We start from the raw sequence: 22,914 nt of genomic DNA, 5'->3' as shown, positions 1-22,914 counted from the left end.
ATAATTGAACTTTTTGCCTACAGAGGAAACACTATGCAAGGTGGAAAACTAATGCTGCAGATGATTCTGAACACAATATTCATGCCTTGAAGCATGGAGGTGGCAGCACCATGCTGTGATGTTGTCTAGTTATAATTGCAAAAGGTGGTTCCAGAGTACTGACCCGGGCATAAATACGAATGCAATTGGTAGAACTGGATTTAGAGGCATTAGAGTAAATGGACCATAATACATATGCACTTTAAACCTTTCAGATTTATTTATATTTCCTGCCAAACCACAATTCTGAACTATTTTATTTTGCTCCAACCCAAAATAAGTTTCAGGTTGTTTCCTAGTAAAATGTGGAAAAGTGCAAGGGATAGAGTACTTTTAAAATATACCGTAATAATTGCCTCATCATACTCTATTAACCATCACCATCATCAGCTGTCTATGTAAAACAAAGAGACCAGTAAGCATTACAAAGGAGGGCTTTGATTAAAAGGATTTGTTTTTTCTGAGTTACTTGATGAATAATTTTACCCTTATCTTAGCTGGAAAGATACAATGGAAAAAGAAAGAAATGATTTACATCAAAACCTGAATTTATACTAAGCCACAAAACCACAGTGAAGTATACCACATTGAATATATGTTCTACAAACACTAAAACAGCAGATTTACCAAAATCACTATCACAGGAGTCGGGAGCCTCCCCTCTTTGGCGGCTAGTTGCTGTCCCCTTGGCTCCAGAGTCCATGTGACAGGCCTTAGCAATGGACGTTACTAGGTACTCATCATCCGTGTTCCTCCAGCCCCACCAGCTGATCTCAGGCTGGCTGCAGCGAGCTATCACTGCCCCGTTCTTTTGATGCCTTGAATGTGAAGTGTCAGAGTCAAGCACATGTTGTTATGCAAACTGGAGAAGTTTAAAGCTGTGCTCGGCATGCGTCAGTAAGCTTACCTGTAAACCACCACGGGGATCCTCTTCCAGGATCTGAAGGAAGCCACACTCTCCAGCTCTTTGTCAGTGATCCAGATTGGAACCAGAAGCTTCTGCGGGTAGCTGGAGCACAACCTTAAGGAGAAACAGCAGGTCAGGGGTTTTCAGTGGAGGAAAAAAGGTAGTTTCTAAAAAGCATTAATAACTCTGCTCAGGCTAACTGTCTAACGCCATCTGTCTCTGGCCTCCTCTCTCACGATCCTTTCTTCAGTTCCTATCCTCCTGCTGAGGGAGAGATGGACTGTGTGTATATTAATGAGGATGAAAGTGAAATACTGTGCTGAGTCATGAGACCCAGCAGGCTGCAGCTTGTTTAATTAGCACATTGTCCTGTGTGTCTGTCTCCCTCAACAGGATGTACTGTTTATGGGTTGTGTGAGCAGACTGGCCTTTTCTTAAACAGGATTATTTTAAAGCTATTTCCAACCCAGAGCTTAACATAAATGGTTTGGAGAAAACATACAAACTCTTCCTTAAAATAAAACCCTCCTGAGTTTGGTTACATTGGGAACATATTGACCTTTTCCACGGGCTCTACTTTGGCCGGCTCCACTCAGCCTATTTTGCAGCCGTTTCCATTATCAGCTTTTCCAGCCCAGTACTGGCTTTCTTGGTACCTGCTCATCAGCAGGTCCCATCGGGTCTGATCAGGGCTAACATGTGACATGAACAGACTGTTGTTTACTGACTGGCTAGGACCATGGTCAGCCAAATGCCAGCGGCATGAGAAGGTGTTTACTGAGGTAGTGGAGAGAATGACAAGCCACAACTCTGGGGAAAAGATCAAAACTCAAGAGCAACTACAAAAATATTCAGGACTACAATGCCCAAAGCGGGTCAAACCAAAAGCTGTGGCGGTGGCTCGAAATTATTGTTGGAGGACATGATGCGTGACGGTAAGTGTTTATTTTATATTGCTTGTTTGTACTTGAAACTTAGTAAGGACCAACAGCGGCATGGCGCTTCAAGCCATAACTGCAGCTATCAGTGAGCCAATAAAAATACAACAGCTTTTATGTGGAGTAGAGTGAGACCGAGTGGAGTGGAGTGTGCGGTGCTGGAACCATGAACGTAAAAGAGGAAATCTTGACCTTTTCTTGGAAGCAGGGGCAATTTTTTGTACCATTATTTACCCCCCTATATTTCCACTGCATCTACCAGGTTAAAAAAAAATTTATCAGGGTAGAAATTGACCCCGAAAACAGGGGATAACCCTGAAATCTCAAATTTCTTCAGCAATACAGTCATCTCAGTTTAAATTCTTCTGCAGTACATACATTTGTTAACTTTAACTGTGACAGATTTGCAAACAGCCAATGTTTAGGGTTTTATTTTATACTGGTCCTTCTCAAAATATTAGCATATTGTGATAAAGTTCATTATTTTTCATAATGTCATGATGAAAATGTAACATTCATATATTTTAGATTCATTGCACACTAACTGAAATATTTCAGGTCTTTTATTGTCTTAATACAGATGATTTTGGCATACAGCTCATGAAAACCCAAAATTCCTATCTCACAAAATTAGCATATCATTAAAAGGGTCTCTAAACGAGCTATGAACCTAATCATCTGAATTAACGAGTTAACTCTAAACACCTGCAAAAGATTCCTGAGGCCTTTAAAACTCCCAGCCTGGTTCATCACTCAAAACCCCAATCATGGGTAAGACTGCCGACCTGACTGCTGTCCAGAAGGCCACTATTGACACCCTCAACCAAGAGGGTAAGACACAGAAAGACATTTCTGAACAAATAGGCTGTTCCCAGAGTGCTATATCAAGGCACCTCAGTGGGAAGTCTGTGGGAAGGAAAAATTGTGGCAGAAAACGCTGCACAACGAGAAGAGGTGACCGGACCCTGAGGAAGATTGTGGAGAAGGGCCGATTCCAGACCTTGGGGAACCTGCGGAAGCATTGGACTGAGTCTGGAGTAGAAACATCCAGAGCCACCGTGCACAGGCGTGTGCAGGAAATGGGCTACAGGTGCCGCATTTCCCAGACCTGGGCTACAGAGAAGCAGCACTGGACTGTTGCTCAGTGGTCCAAAGTACTTTTTTCGGATGAAAGCAAATTCTGCATGTCATTCAGAAATCAAGGTGCCAGAGTCTGGAGGAAGACTGGGGAGAAGGAAATGCCAAAATGCCAGAAGTCCAGTGTCAAGTACCCACAGTCAGTGATGGTCCGGGGTGCCGTGTCAGCTGCTGGTGTTGGTCCACTGTGTCTTATCAAGGGCAGGGTCAATGCAGCTAGCTATCAGGAGATTTTGGAGCACTTCATGCTTCCATCTGCTGAAAAGCTTTATGGAGATGAAGATTTCATTTTTCAGCACGACCTGGCACCTGCTCACAGTGCCAAAACCACTGGTAAATGGTTTACTGACCATGGTATCACTGTGCTCAATTGGCCTGCCAACTCTCCTGACCTGAACCCCATAGAGAATCTGTGGGATATTGTGAAGAGAACGTTGAGAGACTCAAGACCCAACACTCTGGATGAGCTAAAGGCCGCTATCGAAGCATCCTGGGCCTCCATAAGACCTCAGCAGTGCCACAGGCTGATTGCCTCCATGCCACGCCGCATTGAAGCAGTCATTTCTGCAAAAGGATTCCCGACCAAGTATTGAGTGCATAACTGTACATGATTATTTGAAGGTTGACGTTTTTTGTATTAAAAACACTTTTCTTTTATTGGTCGGATGAAATATGCTAATTTTGTGAGATAGGAATTTTGGGTTTTCATGAGCTGTATGCCAAAATCATCCGTATTAAGACAATAAAAGACCTGAAATATTTCAGTTAGTGTGCAATGAATCTAAAATATATGAATGTTAAATTTTCATCATGACATTATGGAAAATAATTAACTTTATCACAATATGCTAATATTTTGAGAAGGACCTGTATTTAGAGTCACAAAAAAGAACTCCAACCTTCCTGGATAATTTCTGGAAGTTAAAAGACACAAAGCATGCTGCTGCTGCTTTATACGAGATGCTCTTTTGGGACACATTCTGCTTAATTTAATAAACAACTGTAAATGTTCCACCTTTTGTCAAAGTTGGAAGGAGTTCATTCTGTTTTGAGTGTTACCATTGTAAAAAGCATCATAAGATACTGTTCGTACAGAACTACTAGTCCCTTGCTGAATGTGACTGAAGGAAGAAGTCTGCTTGGAGTTTGGATAACATCAGATGTAGACGATTTGCAACAAAATTGCTTTATTTTCACAAGTGTCTCTTTTTTGACAGGTTGTCAAGATAGCAGAAATTAATTTGAAATGTATTACTGTTAAAGATATTCAGTGTTTGTGACTGTTTTTAGTAATGTTTTCAACAGCTATGATACAATCTGAGAGTAATGATTTGTTGGTCCGATTTTACTGTGCTGCTAATCCCTGCGTTAAGGTAAATGTGTTTGCAAACAACAACGTGTGTTACTGCTGCAAAACGATGAGATGACAGATTAAGAGGGTAGAGACAACATAAACTGGTTGTAGTTTCATTCTTAGTTTTATTATTTTTCAGGTGGAAGTAGGAACACTGATGCAGGGACTAGTGTTGCACCATGTGTTGCTTGATATTGGACCATTTGTAAGTTGCTGGACGCCACTATGCCTTCCGGCATTATCGGCCATTTTGTACCCCAGGATAGTCCGCCACTACAAATCCCAGCGGGCACCGCGGCTGACAGGACGGGGCGTCCCAGTTCTGATGTCACAGTGGGCTATATAGTAAAGTGAGTCCTTTAATGAGGCGATTTTCAGCTTGGAACCGAGACGCGGTTACCTCGCAACTTGAGTGTCATTCTGGAGAAGAAACTCACACGTGGACTTTCATTCATTCTCCCATTGGACAGAAAACTAAGCGAATTAAGCTTACAAGAATAATAAGGTTTGTAAGTTTCAACTTTACCGATTGAAGACGTGGATTTTTAATACGTAACCAAAAAACCAAGGAGGTTTCAAGGAGAAGAAATTTCATCCTTGTTTTTTTTGTTCCAGTCGACTAGTGATGGTCCGTCATATTTTTCACCTTTGTGCCAAGGAGGCCAAAGGACGAAAACGGACCGCTATGCTGAGTTACCCACGGACGCGTGGAAACTCTTTCCCCCCCCTTCTCTCTCCTCTCCTCTGATCCAGAGAAGACACCACCAATTAATTTTGTTCCTTTTTTTTTTTTATATCTGTTAAAATAGCTTGGGCAGGATAGAGTAGGATTTTAGGGCGATTTAGAATCACCACTTTTAGTCCAATGTATTCTAAATTGTATGTGCATGCCTTGTGTTATTGAAACTTGATTGCTGTTGATTTCTGAGGCCGCCGAGTCTCGCAAGTTGTGGTTTTACTGTGTGACACATGGCGCAGGAGCGCTATAAAACTGAACTGCTATATATATATATATATAACCTCATGGTGAAACTCACCATTTTCTGTGTCTTCAACTTTGTGTTTTACTGGTTGCCACCAAAAGTTTTATTATCCTTTGTTCACTAAGCTTCCAACCTTGGGGGAAGTTTTATGACTGCTACACTGGGGGGGAGGGGCGTTACAAACGTTTCGTTCAACCATATACCTCTTGTATTTTTGCCATAACTGCCATAACTGCTGGTTTGATTTCATACACACTCAATGCTGTTTTATTTTGTTTAGTTAGATATTTTACCCTTTTGTGTAGAAATTTGCATGTTTGATTAGGTGAAGATTATTGAATTGGAAGAGCGTGTAGTATCAGGGCTGTGATTTAATAAATACTGACGTAGATAAAGGGAAGGTGTTTGTGTTCACGTTTCGGCAGAAACGGTTGATTAAACAGTGACATCTAATAATAGTTATCAATTATTACTGAGAATTTAACAATTGTAATTATCAAGGGCTTTGAGCCACAATAACAACACCAGAGGACATCTCTGATTTCGATTTATAAATGTGGATTTTTGGTTAAGAAATAAATTTTCTCAAATTATGATTTTCAATTATAATTCTGCTACACAACATCCATTGTTTGAGCAGCATCATGACAGCACACAGACACAACATTCTCTACTACGGGTGCCAGAGGAGGAACCCCACAGACATACTTGTAGTTGCAGTTGATGTCAGACACTCTCCAAACGTTCTGCGTGTCGAAGCCCATCCTCCTGACCTCCATTTCCATTCTGTGACGCACATGGTCCCCTTCACACACACACACACAGTACATGGTGGTTTGAACACTAAATAGTCGCAAAAGGCAACTTTCTTTTAATTCACAGTCACGTTGGGTTGATGGTGCAAACCTGGGCGACAGAGGTGAACGTGCTGGTCTTCATCATCTGCGCTGGCTCCAAGACACCAAGCATGATAGGCCAGGGCAAACAGGTCCTCCAGGCGGGATGGGTGGGCTATGGCCCAGTTCAGGCGCTTCACCCACTCCTGGCACTGCTTGAATGTTGCAAAGTGGCATCTGAGGAGAATCCAGGGATTAAATGAGAGAGTTAAGGGAAAATCTTAAATATCATTATATAGCATTATGCCTTACCACTAGAAGGAAAATGTAAAAAACAAGTCCATTTAAGGAGAAATGTTTTCTAAGCCTTTAAACAAGAACGATAATGAAACTCGTTAATGAAGAGAAACTAGAAAACTACACTAAACTCGGGGTGATTTGGGTTAACAGCTGTGCTGCAGCAGAAAGGGTAACCGTTGTTTTTTATTTTGTTACTGGAAGCTGTAAGAAAGTTTTCTGCTTTCGCTCTAATGGAAATTAACCTCCATGTTGGGAAGCAGCTTCGCTGTCTTCAGCTCCCACGCTTTATGCCTTCTATCTATAGCGCTCTATGTTTAGTCTAAGGTCAAATAACAACTGATAGGAAGCATTGATTGAACAGAACATGATGCATCGGATTAAATTAAAGGCTCCTGTCACACACATCCAGTTTGTTCTTCACCCCCCCCCCCACACACACACAGCAGAGGAGAAAAACTAATGTGATATATAAAATATGGTTTCTCACACTGAACCAAAGTTAGACAGGTGGACAATTTTCTGTTCAATCTAAAAGAAGAATGATAGACGCATCTAAACTAAATAAAGACATTTTAAGTTTTTAGAATCATACTTTTTGTGCCACAGAGGTAAACGCTGCCTTACATTTAAAGTAAGCTTAGCTCAACATGAAAACAGAAACGCTGAAAGTGAAAGAGGCAAATATTTCAGAAGACAATGTGATCATTTTGTGATAATGTAGCATTAATGCCAAATGTAGATCAAAAAATATGATTCTTTGTTCTCATCTAACCAGAGTATCTTCTTGTATGTGTTTCTAAAAAGCCTATATGTATTGCAGCAACAGTAATTTTTCTTCTTGCCACTCTGCCAAAAAATGACAGCTTTCTGGAGTTCTGGACCAACAGTTATCCTGTTACCTTACCTGATTCTTCTACCTGAGCTGTAAATCGTTGCAGCTTTCCCAATGTTACTGTATGCCTCTTTGCTGCTTCTAATGCACTCCATAGGTATAAGAGTAAAGGGCTGAATACATATGCAAGCTAAACTTTTCAGATTTTTGTTTGTAAAATGCTTCGAAACCCATGTATAGTGCCTTGCTAAACCTTTTCACCAATTTTGTTACATTCCAATTTGTAGTTTAAATGTTTTCACATTTTATTTTATTTGATGGACTGCAAGGCTGCAACACCATTAAGCAAGAGGCATTACACCATGAAGACCAAGGAGCTCTCCAAACAAGTCAGGGACAAAGTTGTTGAGAAGTACAAGTCAGGGTGAGGTTATAAAATAAATCCAAAATCATTGCTGTTCCCCCCTGAGTACCATCAATCCATAATATTCATATAAAAAGCACATGGTACCTCCACAAACCTGCCAAGAAAGTGCCGCCCACCAAATCTCAAAGACTAGGCTAGGAGGGCATTAATCAGAGAGGCAGCACAGAGACCAAAGGTAATCCTGAAGGAGCTGCAGAGTTCCACAGCAGATTGGAATATCTGTCCATAGAACCACAATAAGAAACATGGTGGTGGCAGCATCATGCTGTGGGGATGTATTTCAGCAGCAGTAACTGGGAAACTGGTCTGAGTAAGGGGAAAGATGGTTGGTGCTAAATACAGGCATATTCTTAAGCAAAGCCTGTCAGTCTGCTTGTGATTTGAGGCCGGGACAGAGGTTCACCTTCCAGCAGGACAATGACCCGAAGCATACTGCTGAAGCAACACTTGAGTGGTTTAAGGTGAAACGTTTAAAATGTGTTGGAATGGCCTAGTCAAAGTCCAGACCTCAATCCAACTGAGAATCGGTGGTTAGACTTGAAGATCACTGTTCACGAGAGAAAAGCATCAAAGGTGAAGGAGCTGTAGTAGTACTGCTTTGAGAAATGGTCAAAAATCCTAGGTGCAAGATGTGGGAAGCTAATAGAGGCTTGTAGCTGTAAATGTTGCAAAACGTGGTTCGAACAGTTATGCATCCTGACGTTTTCTGTTATTTTGTCCTATTTAGTGCTTGCCTCACATTAAACAAGTTGTAGGCATGTTCAGTAAATGAAATGGTGCAAGTTCTCAAACAATCCATTTAATTCCAGGTTGAGAGGCAGCAAAACAAGAAAAATGCCAAGGAGGATGAATACTTTTGGCAGGCATTGTATCGTCCTTTCAAATCCCATTTATATACTACTTTGTGCTGGTCAGTGAAAAAAAAAATACTTCATATGAAAAGCTTCAAGGGATGTGAACACTTTTGAACTGCATTTTAACTTCTATAGCTAAAACCATTTAGAGGCCTCAAGGCTTAATGTTGCTACCTGACAACTTTGGAGTCTTTGCAGATGATGTGCAGCTGGAACATTTCTCTGCTTTCCACACTTTCTATCAGCCTCAGCGGCACCTGCAGGTGGAGACAGAGAGCTTATTAAAACAGCCTGTTGGTCCACAAATCAGAGCGCAGTTCTGCACAGAAATCACTCCCTTCAACTTCAGGACTTCATACACTTGTTTGGCATCTTTACCTGGAATCAATATCTCTAATAATAATAATAATAATAACAGCTTTTTGTTTTAGTTTCTGCTTCTGAAGTGTTGTCAAAATTACCTAAAGTCACTCACAAAGCTTCACTGCTGGAAAAATACTTGAGCAACATGACTCTGCATCATTTATAAGCCAAAATACCTGCAGTTATAAGAAAAATAAATGGCTTAAGTTTCAAGATTATTCCTGGATGACAATTGTTTTGCAGAAAATCAAAGGGGTATCATTACCTCTCAGCTGAATGCTAGTGACACTTTGTCTTTAAGGCTTGATGACCACATAGAGTGAAGGGCTGAATGACCAAGCTGTCTAAAATGTGACAGAGGGATGTGTTTTATCATATTGTACTCACAGAGATCTCATTGTCCACAGCAGGGTAGGTCTAAAACATAGTGCCACCATGAAGCACACACAGAGAGGGAGGGAATGGGAAAGAAATTAAACCCAAAAAGCTTAGGAGACAAAACGGAAATGAAGAGTTAAAAGGAAAAAAAACAGCAAAGAATGCAAGATGAAAGCTAACTGAGTGGATGTGCTACTAGCAGCACATGTCTAAATCAAACATAGATCATGGTGAGAAAGAAAGACAAACACTGATGGGAGCAAAGGGCAAAAACAGCTTAGAAGTATGGGGTGAGGTTGTGAAAGGACATGTGGGTGAGGGGTCGTGGCTTCATTTCATCTGTGCAGCTAGGGTCAAGGCAGAAGTCTGAACGGTTGGGTAATCAGTAGTATGGGGACGGTTTGCTGTGACATATAAACTGAGTTATTCTGTTTCTGAAGTAGCTTATTTAATGTCCAGGTGATCAGTCCTCTTTCCCTACTCACTTTAAAGATCCTGCCACTGTTTCCAGAAACTGAATCCTGCTGGAAAACTTGACAAGGATTTGGAAAGGAGATATTTCACTGCCAGTGAGGACAAACAATATACTCATTTGTATTTGAGCAAGGCTTGACGTCAACAGGAGTGGACAGCAGTGCCAGTAGGGGCTGGGCTTTAAAACTTGGATGTCACGTTCCACCCTTTTAGTTGGTAGATCATAGAGCCTGCAACTTCTGTGGTACGATGTTGGTACAACAAACTATGCTAAAACAGGGCTAAACCCATGTTGCAAGATCGCCATGTAAATTCCTCCGCTTTATTTGCCTCGTAAGCTCAGTTATGCGTTTATAAAATACACATGGGGTGAAAGGGAATAGCCTGTGTGTGCCCAAACTAAACACTAAACCCTCCTCTTTTGCTGCTATTGGCCTCTGAAATGGCGTGGCAATGCGGCAGCAGTATTCACTCAGACACTTGTGTTATTTGTACTGAAACAAACAAATCCAGAAGTTCCTCCGTTGAGACATGTACTCACATTGATGACTGAATCCTTGAACTTGATGTGGACTCGGTAGTTAGAAATGGCAATGATGGCTTCATCAGCATGGCCAAGATATTCAACCCCCTCTCCCTGAAGAACTGGGAATGGAACCTGCAGAGAGACAAAAGGAAGTTTGAGTCTGTGTTAAAAACCTTATTGTTGCACATGTTTATTAAATTTATGTACCCTCAGTCTTAGCATTATAACAACCTCAAACCCTGGTTTACAATATTCCCCAAACACACTTTCTGTTATAACCAACATGACAAAACACTTCTGCATACACTGCTTTGTAAAGGTGTTCATGCATCTCAAACATTTTTCCATTTTGTTACATAACCACAAGAGTCAGAGCTTTTTTTTAGGATTTCATGTGATAGACCAATGCAATTCATCATATAATTGTAAAATGGAATCAAAATGATATGTGGTTTTCTAAAGTTTTTACAAATACAAAACTGCATTATTGGCATGCATATCAATTCAACTCCACCTAACTCCGTTTAATACCCTTAAAAATCTAGTGCAACTAATTGCATTTAAACTTATAAATCCTGCTGTTCTTTGAAGACCTCAGAGTATTGTTAGAGAACATCAGTAAACAAACGGCATTTTAAAAAGACCAAAGAACACATGAGACAGGCCAGATATGCAGAGTCATTTAAGGCAGAGTTAAGTTAGAAAGTAAAATCCCAAGCTGTCACAGACAACTGTTCAATCTGTTTGCAGTTTGCCACAAGCCAGGCGAGGGACCCAGCAAGCATGTGGGAAAATGTGTTCTGGTTTGGAAACTAAACTTTTTGGCCTCCATGTAAAAATACTGGTGCATATCACCCTGAACACACCTTCCCTGCAGTAAAACATGGTGCCAAGTATCAACTCTGGAAGGCTGAAAAGAATACACTTTTTAGATTTTTAGTTACAAAACATCTGAAAACTGTATCATTTCCATTTCACAATAATGTACTGCTTTGTCGTGGTCAACCACATATTAAACCATGAAAATGCATTAACATTTGGGGCTGTAACATAACATAAAATGTGAAAAAGGTTTGAGAAGTATGAACACTTTTGCATGACACCAAGTTTCTCTAAAGCAAAACATCCACTAATCAAAACCAATGACAATAAAGCTGGCATGGATGTCTAAGGTGTCCCATTAGAACACGCTGATAGTCTTACAGAGGAACCTTTGTGCGCATGAAGGGCTTGTTGCTGAGCCTGAATGAGCAGACAAACAAGAGGCAGGGCTGCAGGACAGGATCCCAGGCTTTCCATTAACATTCCTACTTGTGCTCATTTTATTATAGTCACAGCCAATCCCTGGCTTTGGCTGCAGCACGATCCTACATTAAGGTAATTGGTTTCTAGAAGAGGTCAATAGAACTTTTTTTAAACTCTCAGGCAGGGAACTATCTTTCAAGCAAGTGGATGTGGCACACCGTTACATCTGCCAACTTCTAAGCAATGTTTAAATTCAGAGATAATCTGAAGCTTTTTATTAACCTCACAGTGGTCAGCCCCTCACCTCGCTTTAAGTGATTGTTAGTTTACTGCTGAATGTTACTGATGCTTTTTCAAGAGGATTAAAAATGACTTTGAAAGGCACTGAACTTAACTGTGTTTTTATACATTTACAGCAGAACATGAGCTCTAGTATCATTTGTGTTCAGTCTCCTTAAAAAAAAACTTCACTGCCATAGGGGACCATGAATGGCTACTTAGATCTTGTTGAGTCTCCGTTAGCAAGGACAATGGCGTTGCTTAGAGACAACATTACCTCATTCTGTATTAGCATGTATTGCTGCGTCACACAGAGCTGGAGTGACCAGGGGACGCTAAAAAGACTGTATGCAGTTAGGCAGATGGGGGATTATCTGAAAAATCCGGCAGAATTAAAACAACCGAAGCAGGAGCAGCAGCTAGGATTGTTTAAGAGCAAAACAGTCATGCATTGAACTAACCTGCAGGATGTGGCTCACAAAAACACAAGATAATAACTGTTCACACTGACCCTGGCCACTCAAGGCAAGAAAAGACTCAATATATACAGAAATGGAAGTAAAAATGTTATGTTTTCTACTGCCTGTAAGTCAAAGCTGTGTCCCACGGTTGATGAGGGCCTGTGTGTTAAAGAACCCCTGACATTTACCCTGCACCTGCACTTCCCAACAGATACTGCACCCATCAAGCCAGACAGAGAAAAGAAGTCCAGCTTAACCTGGGAAATGGAGCACGTAGTACTCTGCAGTACAACATTAGAGCCAAATATAGGCAGCAGCTCCCTTTGAGCAATGGAGAGGGACATTTAACTATTAAAAAGGAAGGAAGGAAGGAAGGAAGGAAGGAAGGAAGGAAGGAAGGAAGGAAGGAAGGAAGGAAGGAAGGAAGGAAGGAAGGAAGGAAGGAAGGAAGGAAGGAAGGAAGGAAGGAAGGATGGATGGATGGATGGATGGATGGATGGATGGATGGATAAATCCAGCTTTTAACAGTGAAATAAGGAAAGATCTATATTTTTTCACCAACTTTTTATACATATTCATACCTGGAAAACCCTTATACTAAATTCCATTATTTTCCAGACTGTGTAGCAACCTTCTAATACTCAAAAGCTGCTGATATAAAAAAATACACAATTTATAGTATTATGCATGATAAAATGAAAAACAGAGCGCAATAGCCGTATTGCATTCATGACCACAACTACATGAATGTTGACAGTTTGCATTAAATATTAATGCAACAGAATTAATTTGACTAAAATGAGATTCTACAGCCACTGAATCTGACTTTCTCTGGTGTGGGAGACACCCAACACGTCCTGCCCAGATTGCCATAGTTAACAAGCTGTACAGACTGGGAGCTGCATTAAACAAGCTGTGCTCCAAAAGCAGGGGCATGAGTCACTGGCAGCTGGCAAGTGTAGCATAAGATACTGTATCACGTTTCCTCTGAGAAGCCTTCAGCAGCAGAAACATGAAGACGAGAGCCACGGCGAGAAAGAGGCAGGGAAGAACCACTTATGAATAATGCTCCAACAAGTGAGTCGTGACTTCCGGTTCAAGCAGCCTGCATGTCAGGGAATGCACACACTGCTCCAAGTGTACACCAAAATTTGCAGACTCACAGGAGGCGAAACAGCAAAGTATTAAATAGGGCAAGGGATGGATAATCTGTCAGTGAGTAAGCAGCTGAGAGAAATCTGATGTATGACTGAGAACAATCAAAAGAGACATAATAGCAGAGACGACATGTATGACCACATGTGAATTTAGGGGGAGGTAGAGTACAGTAAAAATGTTAAATGAGGATAATTATAAAGCGTATACCTCCTCAGACACGATACCAATCTCAGACTCTTTCACTGGAAGGATTTTTTAAAGGAGGCCACTTTATAAATAAAAACTCTAAACAGGAGGATATCCTCCTTAATTCATTGGAAATCAAGTGGAAACATGAAAAACACAAAAAGAACCTGCAGAAATTAACCCCGGGCTGGGTGGCTCCCTACACTATTCCTCTTTCTTTTGTCATGTTCTCTATAAACATGATGTTCAGCTCCATTAATCAAACACCCTAAAAGCACAAACTCTACTCAGAGAGGAGGCAGAAAATTGCCCAATATAGTTTTTAAGCTTCATCGTCACCAACAGTCTAACAAGTCCTTCTCTCTCAAGTGACCCAAATGTTTCACAGCTGCTCAGTTTTTTTTAATTCTCTGCAGATGCTACATATGCTTATTGGAGGATGATATTCCTGATGATATTCCTTAAAAAGACTCAGAAACAGGCATCACACATTGACCTTTCAGCTGTTTATAGTGACTGATCATTAAGAGACCCAGAAAATTACATTTTAAAAACTTCAAGGTGGAAACAAATGATATAGTGAGTAATAACGTTTTGCTGTTATATTATTTTCCTTCTTAGATTTAAAAATATCTAATTCAGTGATTTACATCAGATTTCCAGCAGAAACGTATGTCCCTTCCCCAGTTTGGCATTAAGACTTGGTATCCTTTACTGATATGAAGTATCACAAATACTGATTTTTTTGTCATTGAATGCATAAACAGAATTATTTCCTCAATATACTGTAACTAAAAGTTCACCATATTACCCTTCAACAATGTGAAACAGAACTGGACACCACAATAAAGCCTGAGCTTTAAATGATCCCAAATGTGACAAAACAAATGATGAGCAAGAAATTTAATAAGAACACACAAATGTTTCATTTACATTCAGTTTTGTATCAATCAATTTTGTAATAGTTATGAATGTTTTTAAACCGTGAAGGGAAAACATATAGCTGAAAGCTAGCGTTGCACTGAGAAATTACCTGCTGAATGGACTCATAAGATAAAAAAACTAAATAATCTAATCTTTTTTTGATCAGTGAGTGTACCATATCCAACTGCTTTCCGATCATGGTAATCAAAACAAATCTATGTGGAAGTTGTCACTGAGTGAACAATATCAGTATCAGTGAGGTTCTGAAAAAGAAGTCAGAGAAAGCTCAGAGATTTAAGGAGCTATTTTAGGGGAAAGCTACATTTTCTACCACACGTTGAGATGCGTCTAGTTCATTCAGGTGGTGAGAAAGCAAGAGAGAGTGAAACTTAAAACAGATAACAGGAAGGATGAATGGAGTACAGGGACATTGCTCTGTTTTATTCCTTTAAGGTGTTGCCCTCCGTCATGCAACATGTCGCATTTTGGAACGTTTAGAGTCAAGGTAAGGACCTACACACAGACACTTTGATTTAGTGTTGCTAGCTGTGCTAACCATGCTAATCGCTAATATAAGATAGTCCAGAATGTCAGATCAATAATAAATTGGTCTTTGTTTTAAAATAACAAAACACTGTTTCATAGGGCCTGTTGGTGTGATGTCACTGCTGCAGATAATATACATAATAAATGACCTCACACAGCACCACGGGTAGAAATTTTTTTTATCTTGTTATTATACAGGTCCTTCTCAAAATATTAGCATATTGTGATAAAGTTCATTATTTTCCATAATGTCATGATGAAAATTTAACATTCATATATTTTAGATTCATTGCACACTAACTGAAATATTTCAGGTCTTTTATTGTCTTAATATGGATGATTTTGGCATACAGCTCATGAAAACCCAAAATTCCTATCTCACAAAATTAGCATGTTTCATCCGACCAATAAAAGAAAAGTGTTTTTAATACAAAAAACGTCAACCTTCAAATAATCATGTACAGTTATGCACTCAATACTTGGTCGGGAATCCTTTGGCAGAAATGACTGCTTCAATGCGGCGTGGCATGGAGGCAATCAGCCTGTGGCACTGCTGAGGTCTTATGGAGGCCCAGGATGCTTTGATAGCGGCCTTTAGCTCATCCAGAGTGTTGGGTCTTGAGTCTCTCAACGTTCTCTTCACAATATCCCACAGATTCTCTATGGGGTTCAGGTCAGGAGAGTTGGCAGGCCAATTGAGCACAGTGATACCATGGTCAGTAAACCATTAACCAGTGGTTTTGGCACTGTGAGCAGGTGCCAGGTCGTGCTGAAAAATGAAATCTTCATCTCCATAAAGCTTTTCAGCAGATGGAAGCATGAAGTGCTCCAAAATCTCCTGATAGCTAGCTGCATTGATCCTGCCCTTGATAAAACACAGTGGACCAACACCAGCAGCTGACACGGCACCCTAGACCATCACTGACTGTGGGTACTTGACACTGGACTTCTGGCATTTTGGCATTTCCTTCTCCCCAGTCTTCCTCCAGACTCTGGCACTTTGATTTCCGAATTACATGCAGAATTTGCTTTCATCCGAAAAAAGTACTTTGGACGACTGAGCAACAGTCCAGTGCTGCTTCTCTGTAGCCCAGGTCAGGCGCTTCTGCCGCTGTTTCTGGTTCAAAAGTGGCTTGACCTGGGGAATGAGGCACCTGTAGCCCATTTCCTGCACACGCCTGTGCACGGTGGCTCTGGATGTTTCTACTCCAGACTCAGTCCACTGCTTCCACAGGTCCCCCAAGGTCTGGAATCGGCCCTTCTCCACAATCTTCCTCAGGGTCCGGTCACCTCTTCTCGTTGTGCAGCGTTTTCTGCCACACTTTTTCCTTCCCACAGACTTCCCACTGAGGTGCCTTGATACAGCACTCTGGGAACAGCCTATTCGTTCAGAAATTTCTTTCTGTGTCTTACCCTCTTGCTTGAGGGTGTCAATAGTGGCCTTCTGGACAGCAGTCAGGTCAGCAGTCTTACCCATGATTGGGGTTTTGAGTGATGAACCAGGCTGGGAGTTTTAAAGGCCTCAGGAATCTTTTGCAGGTGTTTAGAGTTAACTCATTGATTCAGATGATTAAGTTCATAGCTCGTTTAGAGACCCTTTTAATGATATGCTAATTTTGTGAGATAGGAATTTTGGGTTTTCATGAGCTGTATGCCAAAATCATCTGTATTAAGACAATAAAAGACCTGAAATATTTCAGTTAGTGTGCAATGAATCTAAAATATAGGAATGTTAAATTTTCATCATGAGATTATGGAAAATAATTAACTTTATCACAATATGCTAATATTTTGAGAAGGACCTGTATTTTATTGTAGTACTTTAAGAGAAATTTGGATCAGCTAAACTCTGTACGGACAGGTCAAAGGTCTACAAAGGCCTGAGACAGGAGATCAGCCACAAAGCTCTGATCAATGCATCTGTACTGAAAGCGAGTGTGCTGCATTTAAGGATGCAAATCTGGCCTCAAATAGTTCAGTAAAAAAAAGTGAAATACCTCAAATGTCTCATGTAGAAGCTGTAAAACAGACTGACCAATTTTTACCTAACTGAGCAACAGCTGGCTCCTCATTCATAATCCTGTGTGCTTAGCAGACTTTCACCATCCAGCCCAAAATAAACTGATCAGATTGTTTTAGAAAACAGCTGTCCAACACAACAGCAGAACAGACGTTATTTCATCACTCAATATTGTCAGTTTACAGGAGGAGGAGGCAATGGGGTATTGCTAAACATTGGTAATATTGTTCTTAGAGTACACAGGGTCAACGTGCTACTGGCAGTAACAGTAAAAGACCTAGTAACCTTGTTTCAATGGGTTTATGCATTTAAATGTTGGGTTTAAGAGGTATTTCTTACATTGGTAAACAAATTTAAAGTAAAACTTTAAGCAGCATAATTCAGAATTAATAGGCAAGTATGATGCCTTATCACAGGGGTCTCCAACTAAAGTAGCAGATAACAGTCTAGTTGGGTCAGTACATCTTGGTAGAACAGTTCTGCTCTCCTTGTGGCAGGCGTGGCAATTTGCTTAACATTTTCCTTAAGTTGTTGACCTTCTTTTCCATTTAAAAGTGTTTCTGCCACAGCTTCCATGCACTCTTTGATTATTTCCCAGTCAGCAAAAAGCTTTTTCTGTTTGCGTAAAATCCACTGTACTCAGTGAAACTCGTATGCTCACTGTTGTGCTGTAAGAGACTATGTTATCAGCCATGTAACTCGCTCATGCTGTCCCCTCAGTTCATTTATTCTCCTTGTCCTACCCCCGCAGATAGCTTTTCCACTCTTTATAAGTCCAGCTGATTCAACATATAAAGCAGGCTGGCCTTATATCAGGGTTTCCGCTATATGTAATTGATCATGGCGCACTGCCATGTCAAAATAAAAGCCGCCACACCTTCAGAATAAAATGTTTTTTTTGGGTATATAAAAAAAGGTTTTTTGGGTATATATATGTATATATGTGTTGTTTTGTTAATTTCTATTTACGCACTTATACTAATCATAATCAGAGAGTTAAAAATTTTAATATCGTGAAAGCTTAAAATTTACTTTATTTTGAAAAACCAACACCACCGAAGCTGCTACAGTTCTTCGTAAAGGGAGGCGAAAGAATTCCACATCCTCAGTTCTTGTTTTGTTCCATTCCGACAGACGGAGCAACTCCTTTGTTATGTTAATTAATTAGAACAGTTCCACATTCTCCGTGACTACACCGAACGTCACCGTCGACAGAACCGCTCTCCGTCAAATTACGGAAAAACTCAAATTTTCTGTTCCATTCCGGTCCGTCCTGGTCAACCAACGTACCTCTCGAGCATGCTCTCTCCGGGCTCCAAGGAACTTGAAGCGGACATATGTTGCATTTGAATGACAGTAATGTGGTTAATTAATATAACTTTTACGTTAATGCATAATGTTCAGATACGTTTTGAATGACGTACCCCCCTCCCCCCGGCAGCCCACCGCCATTACTTAAAAAAATCCTAGAGGAAACCCGGTATATGTTCTGTTAAAAGGAAAGGGTATGCTTCTGTCCATTCATCTTTAAATGTGTGATTTTCATAGTCCGCTTTATGTATTATTGACAAAGCCATTTTCTATTATTCACCAAGTCATTGTACTGCGAGCAGGCGTGGGCTCCCGAGCTAGTATTTCAATAGCTATTAACAGTAATGTTAATAGTCCCACGCACTACAGCAACCCCTGGAGGCAAAGTTCCAGCCGCCACAGCTCCAGCTGTCAGTGGGTCAGTGGAAACACAACTAGTACCGAGTAGAGAATGACCGAGTGGAGTGGAGCCACACTGTCTAAACAGAGCCAGAGGAAAAGGGGCATTAGCAACCCGCATTTAAGCTGCTTCTTCTTTATCGTTTTCTGTGTGGTGCATTACAGCCACCAGCTGGCTTGGAGTGTGGACCAGAATGTTGCTGACCCACAAAATGTCTATCTCTACATAGTAAATGAGAAAATGCCTTGTGGTCCTGACCAAAACGCTTTCTGGGTCCGGATCTGGACAGGAGTCCTGGGTTTGGAGACCCCTGCCTTATTAGAAGGGCACAGCTGCTGGATTCAAATGCAAATATTTTTCATTCACAAGGTTGTCTAATTAACTTATGTTATCATGTGTTATCATTAAACAGAATAATGGGTAGTAGATAGTAATCTCTAATGTAGGGCATATCTGCTAAGGGACCATCTTGACAAACACCACAGCTTTCTACCCAGCGAGAAGCTTTAGGTGGCTGTTCTACGGGAACACCCTGATGTTAATTTGGCGACCAATAATGAAAATAACTCGTATTTTTGATGCAACCGAATCTTCTGAAAGCTTCATAGCTATCTAAAGACTGAGTGTCAGGGTATGTGAGAGTGAATGAAAATGTCCAGCTCACCTGAAGGCTTTCATCCTCCTTCACCAGATCCTTCTGGGGGAACAAGTCCTTGGCCTTGATGTACTCCAGACTGGGCGGCCCCTCTTCACCCTGGCAAATGTAGAACAAACCATTTAATATTACACCCAGTGACATATAATGCAGGACAAAAAGACATGTACACACAAAGGGGAAAAGACAACCCAATGACAGCAGGATCAAACATTAAGACCAACCCCTGAAAGGCCCAAAGTTAATATTCTCGCCGTGCCTGAATTAAGCACTTCTCAGGGTTGTTGGCCTCTGGTAAGAAACACATTCCAAGGAAATTTTATAATCTCCATGCTAATGCAAAGCAGATTAAAAATTTACTAAAGAGATCTAAAATATACTTTCAATAAGCAGCAACAACCTTGTGTTTGGGCAAGCCAATTTTTTCAAATGTTTACAGCCCAATCTGCAAATATATTGTTTTCTTAACTATACATAAAAATGTTAAGGATGTTTTCTATATTTCTATTGCATTTAGTTGTACAGCGTGTATAACTGAAAAGGGAACGCTGAATTAAAATGATTTGTCACTTTATGAACATGACAATCATCTAAACTGGCATAATAGAAACATTTGTGACAGCTGATGAATCACACCAGCGATACAGCCATATGAAGTCCATGCCCAAAGTAATGGATGGGTTACTAAAATTAGACTGCAATTCTTCAAGTGGAGGCACAAATGAGAAAGAGGGAGGAACAAAAGAAGCCAGTCAGTGCTGTCCTTTTGCAGCCAAGGGTACTGGTGCCCTACTCAGACTGAATGAACACTTATCAGGTCATACTTTAAATCCTTGGAGCGAATGAAGTGATTGCACTGAAGGACCTGCATAAGGCCTTTATTTTCTTTTAATTGACTAACATAAGTTAGATAAGATTGTTTTACTTTAACAGCTTCCAGGACTTCATATCTAAACAAAAGAAACTGCTTAGTCAATCACTTAACCTGGATGGCATTAAATTGACCTCCGATAATAAAGTAAAAAACCTTGGTGTTATTTTGACCAGGACATGTCATTTAAATCCCATATTAAACAGGTTTCTAGGATTTCCTTCTTTCATCTCCGGAACATTGCCAAAATTAGAAATATCCTATCCAGGAGTGACGCTGAAGAACTAGTCCATGTATTTGTTACTTCAAGGCTGGACTATTGTAATTCTTTACTATCAGGATGTCCACAAAATGCAGTTAAAAGCCTTCAGCTGATTCAAAATGCTGCAGCAAGAGTTCTGATGAAAATTAAAAAGAGAGATCATATTTCTCCTATTTTAGCTTCCCTTCATTGGCTCCCTGTTAAACCCAGAATAGAATTTAAAATTCTCCTCCTCACATATAAAGCCCTTAATGATCTAGCTCCATCATACATCAGAGATCTGATTGTTCCATATGTTCCTAACAGAGCACTTCGTTCTCAGACTGCAGGTTTACTGGTGGTTCCTAGAGTCTCTAGAAGTAGAATGGGAGGCAGATCCTTTAGTTATCAGGCTCCTCTCCTGTGGAACCAGCTCCCAGTTTTAGTCCGTGAGGCAGACACCCTGTCTACTTTTAAGGCTAGGCATAAAACTTTCCATTTTGATAAAGCTTATAGTTAGAGTGGCTTAGGCCATCTTCCTTATTTTTTACCTCCACCTTCCTCCCTCCTGTTGGATGGAGTAAGGGGGAGTCGGGTTTAGCCTAAACCGGCTCAGTTATGGTTGAGGTGCAAACACATCCTCCATTTCTGCTACCTGTAAGACCCCTTCTCTTTTCCAATGGTTAGAATCAGTCTGACAGAGAGAGGTATCCCAATCCTTGTAGTTTTTAGTATAACTATGACCCTCAGTGGCCTCTAGATGGATAAACTTTATCAGTTTATTATTTTACTTGGTGCCCCTACACGTGGTCCGTTCTGGGGTGGCCGAGCTCTGGCACTCGGTGGTTTGGTCTGGCCTCCCCGGCGGCCCCGTGCCGTTCCGGACCATTTGTGGGGTGCAATGAGGCGACATTGTTGTAAATAAGCGCTATATAAATAAATAAATAAATAAACTGAAACTATCTGTGTAGTTATGCTGCTGTAGGCTTAGGCTGCTGGAGGACATAATGACCACTTTCACCCTCTTCACTACATTCTCACACTACTCTCCAATTTTACATTATTTGCTGTTATTTCAGCTTTTAACTTTATGTTCTCTCTCTTTTCTCTTCCTAGAAGCTACACCTGGCCTGACTGTGTCTACCTGTGACACCTTTCTGGACAGGGGAATCGTACAAGTTTCTGCTGGCAACAATTTAATGCTCACCTTCTACAGATGATCCACATGGCCCTGTCTTTTAGTGTTTAACCCTTTCTCTCTCCTAGACATGGCAATTGACTGAGCTTTTACTGTAACTAATTATATGTGCTCTCTTTAGACTCTAACCTTGAAAACTGGCTCAGAGTTTATCTGTTCTTTCTAGGTGAAACGACTAAAGGAGCTACATCCACTAACATTTACTTTTCCTTCTCATAGAAAGTACTCCTGGATCAGTGCTTCTGTGTTCTTTTTGTGTCTCTGCTCTGTTCTCTCAAACCCCCAGTCGGTCGTGGCAGATGGCCTCTCACACTGAGCCTGGTTCTGCTGGAGGTTTCTTCCTGTTAAAAGGGAGTTATTCCTCTCCACTGTCGCTACATGCATGCTCAGTATGAGGGATTGCTGCAAAGTCAACGCCAGTGACTGTCCACTGTCTCTACATGCTCATCTAGGAGGAGTGAATGCTACAAGTCTCTGACTGGATGCAATCTGCTGGGTTCCCTTAGATAGAAAACCTTTTTTTATCCAATTTGAATAAATAACTGAAACTGACTGCACTGTTCAATGGTTAGGATTAATTGGAATGTATGTACCTGACTGTTGTGAAGTGCCTTGAGACAACATGTGTTGTGAATTGGTGCTATATAAATAAACTGAATTGAATTAAACTGTACTTATATTAATTTTAGCATATTGTAAACATGTTAACCCCCTAGAATTTTAGCCCTTTTCTCAGACAACCATCTTGGCCACTCTGCTCTTCTAAGGCATGCATGAACACATCTTTGCCATTCCTTCATGAAATTAGAATGAGTGTCCTTGTTTTGTGCTTTTTGCCTAAAGATGCGTACCACGTCTCATGACAACACAATGCAACAAAATAAAGGAGGAAAGTCCTTGACAATGTCTTTCCTCGCTAAACTACAGCCTCACCAGCAAGGACCATCATCTAAAGGACCAAGCGGCTAATTAAACCACACAGTAAGCCAGCCACCCATTGAGCTGGCTGGTCACAGATGGACAGTGTCCCTACAGCGACAACCCCACCTCTACAAATCACCAACATGCTTA

General features: G+C 40.7%; 1 protein-coding gene across 4 annotated transcripts in view; it reads right to left on the bottom strand.

Annotated features, from left to right (window-relative positions):
- mtmr4 (myotubularin related protein 4) overlaps window positions 1-22,914 on the bottom strand; it is a 65,937-nt gene that overhangs the window by 11,846 nt on the left and 31,177 nt on the right. For 3 of the 4 annotated variants that reach the window (XM_047379075.1, XM_047379076.1, XM_047379074.1), the window contains 7 exons: window positions 19,543-19,632; window positions 10,364-10,480; window positions 8,782-8,864; window positions 6,265-6,431; window positions 6,067-6,163; window positions 947-1,060; window positions 667-857 (listed from right to left, as the gene is read on the bottom strand). In XM_047379075.1, coding sequence (XP_047235031.1) covers window positions 667-857; window positions 947-1,060; window positions 6,067-6,163; window positions 6,265-6,431; window positions 8,782-8,864; window positions 10,364-10,480; window positions 19,543-19,632 — 859 coding nt within the window. Of the gene's footprint in view, window positions 1-666; window positions 858-946; window positions 1,061-6,066; window positions 6,164-6,264; window positions 6,432-8,781; window positions 8,865-9,357; window positions 10,321-10,363; window positions 10,481-19,542; window positions 19,633-22,914 lie in introns of those variants that run through there. The other variant, XM_047379077.1, reaches the window with a different exon arrangement.

The sequence above is a fragment of the Girardinichthys multiradiatus genome, chromosome 11 (genome assembly GCF_021462225.1).
Source record: "Girardinichthys multiradiatus isolate DD_20200921_A chromosome 11, DD_fGirMul_XY1, whole genome shotgun sequence".
Lineage (NCBI taxonomy): Eukaryota > Metazoa > Chordata > Actinopteri > Cyprinodontiformes > Goodeidae > Girardinichthys > Girardinichthys multiradiatus.
The sequence above is the reverse complement of the archived record's forward strand: the minus strand, read 5'-3'. Positions and strand labels throughout refer to the sequence as shown.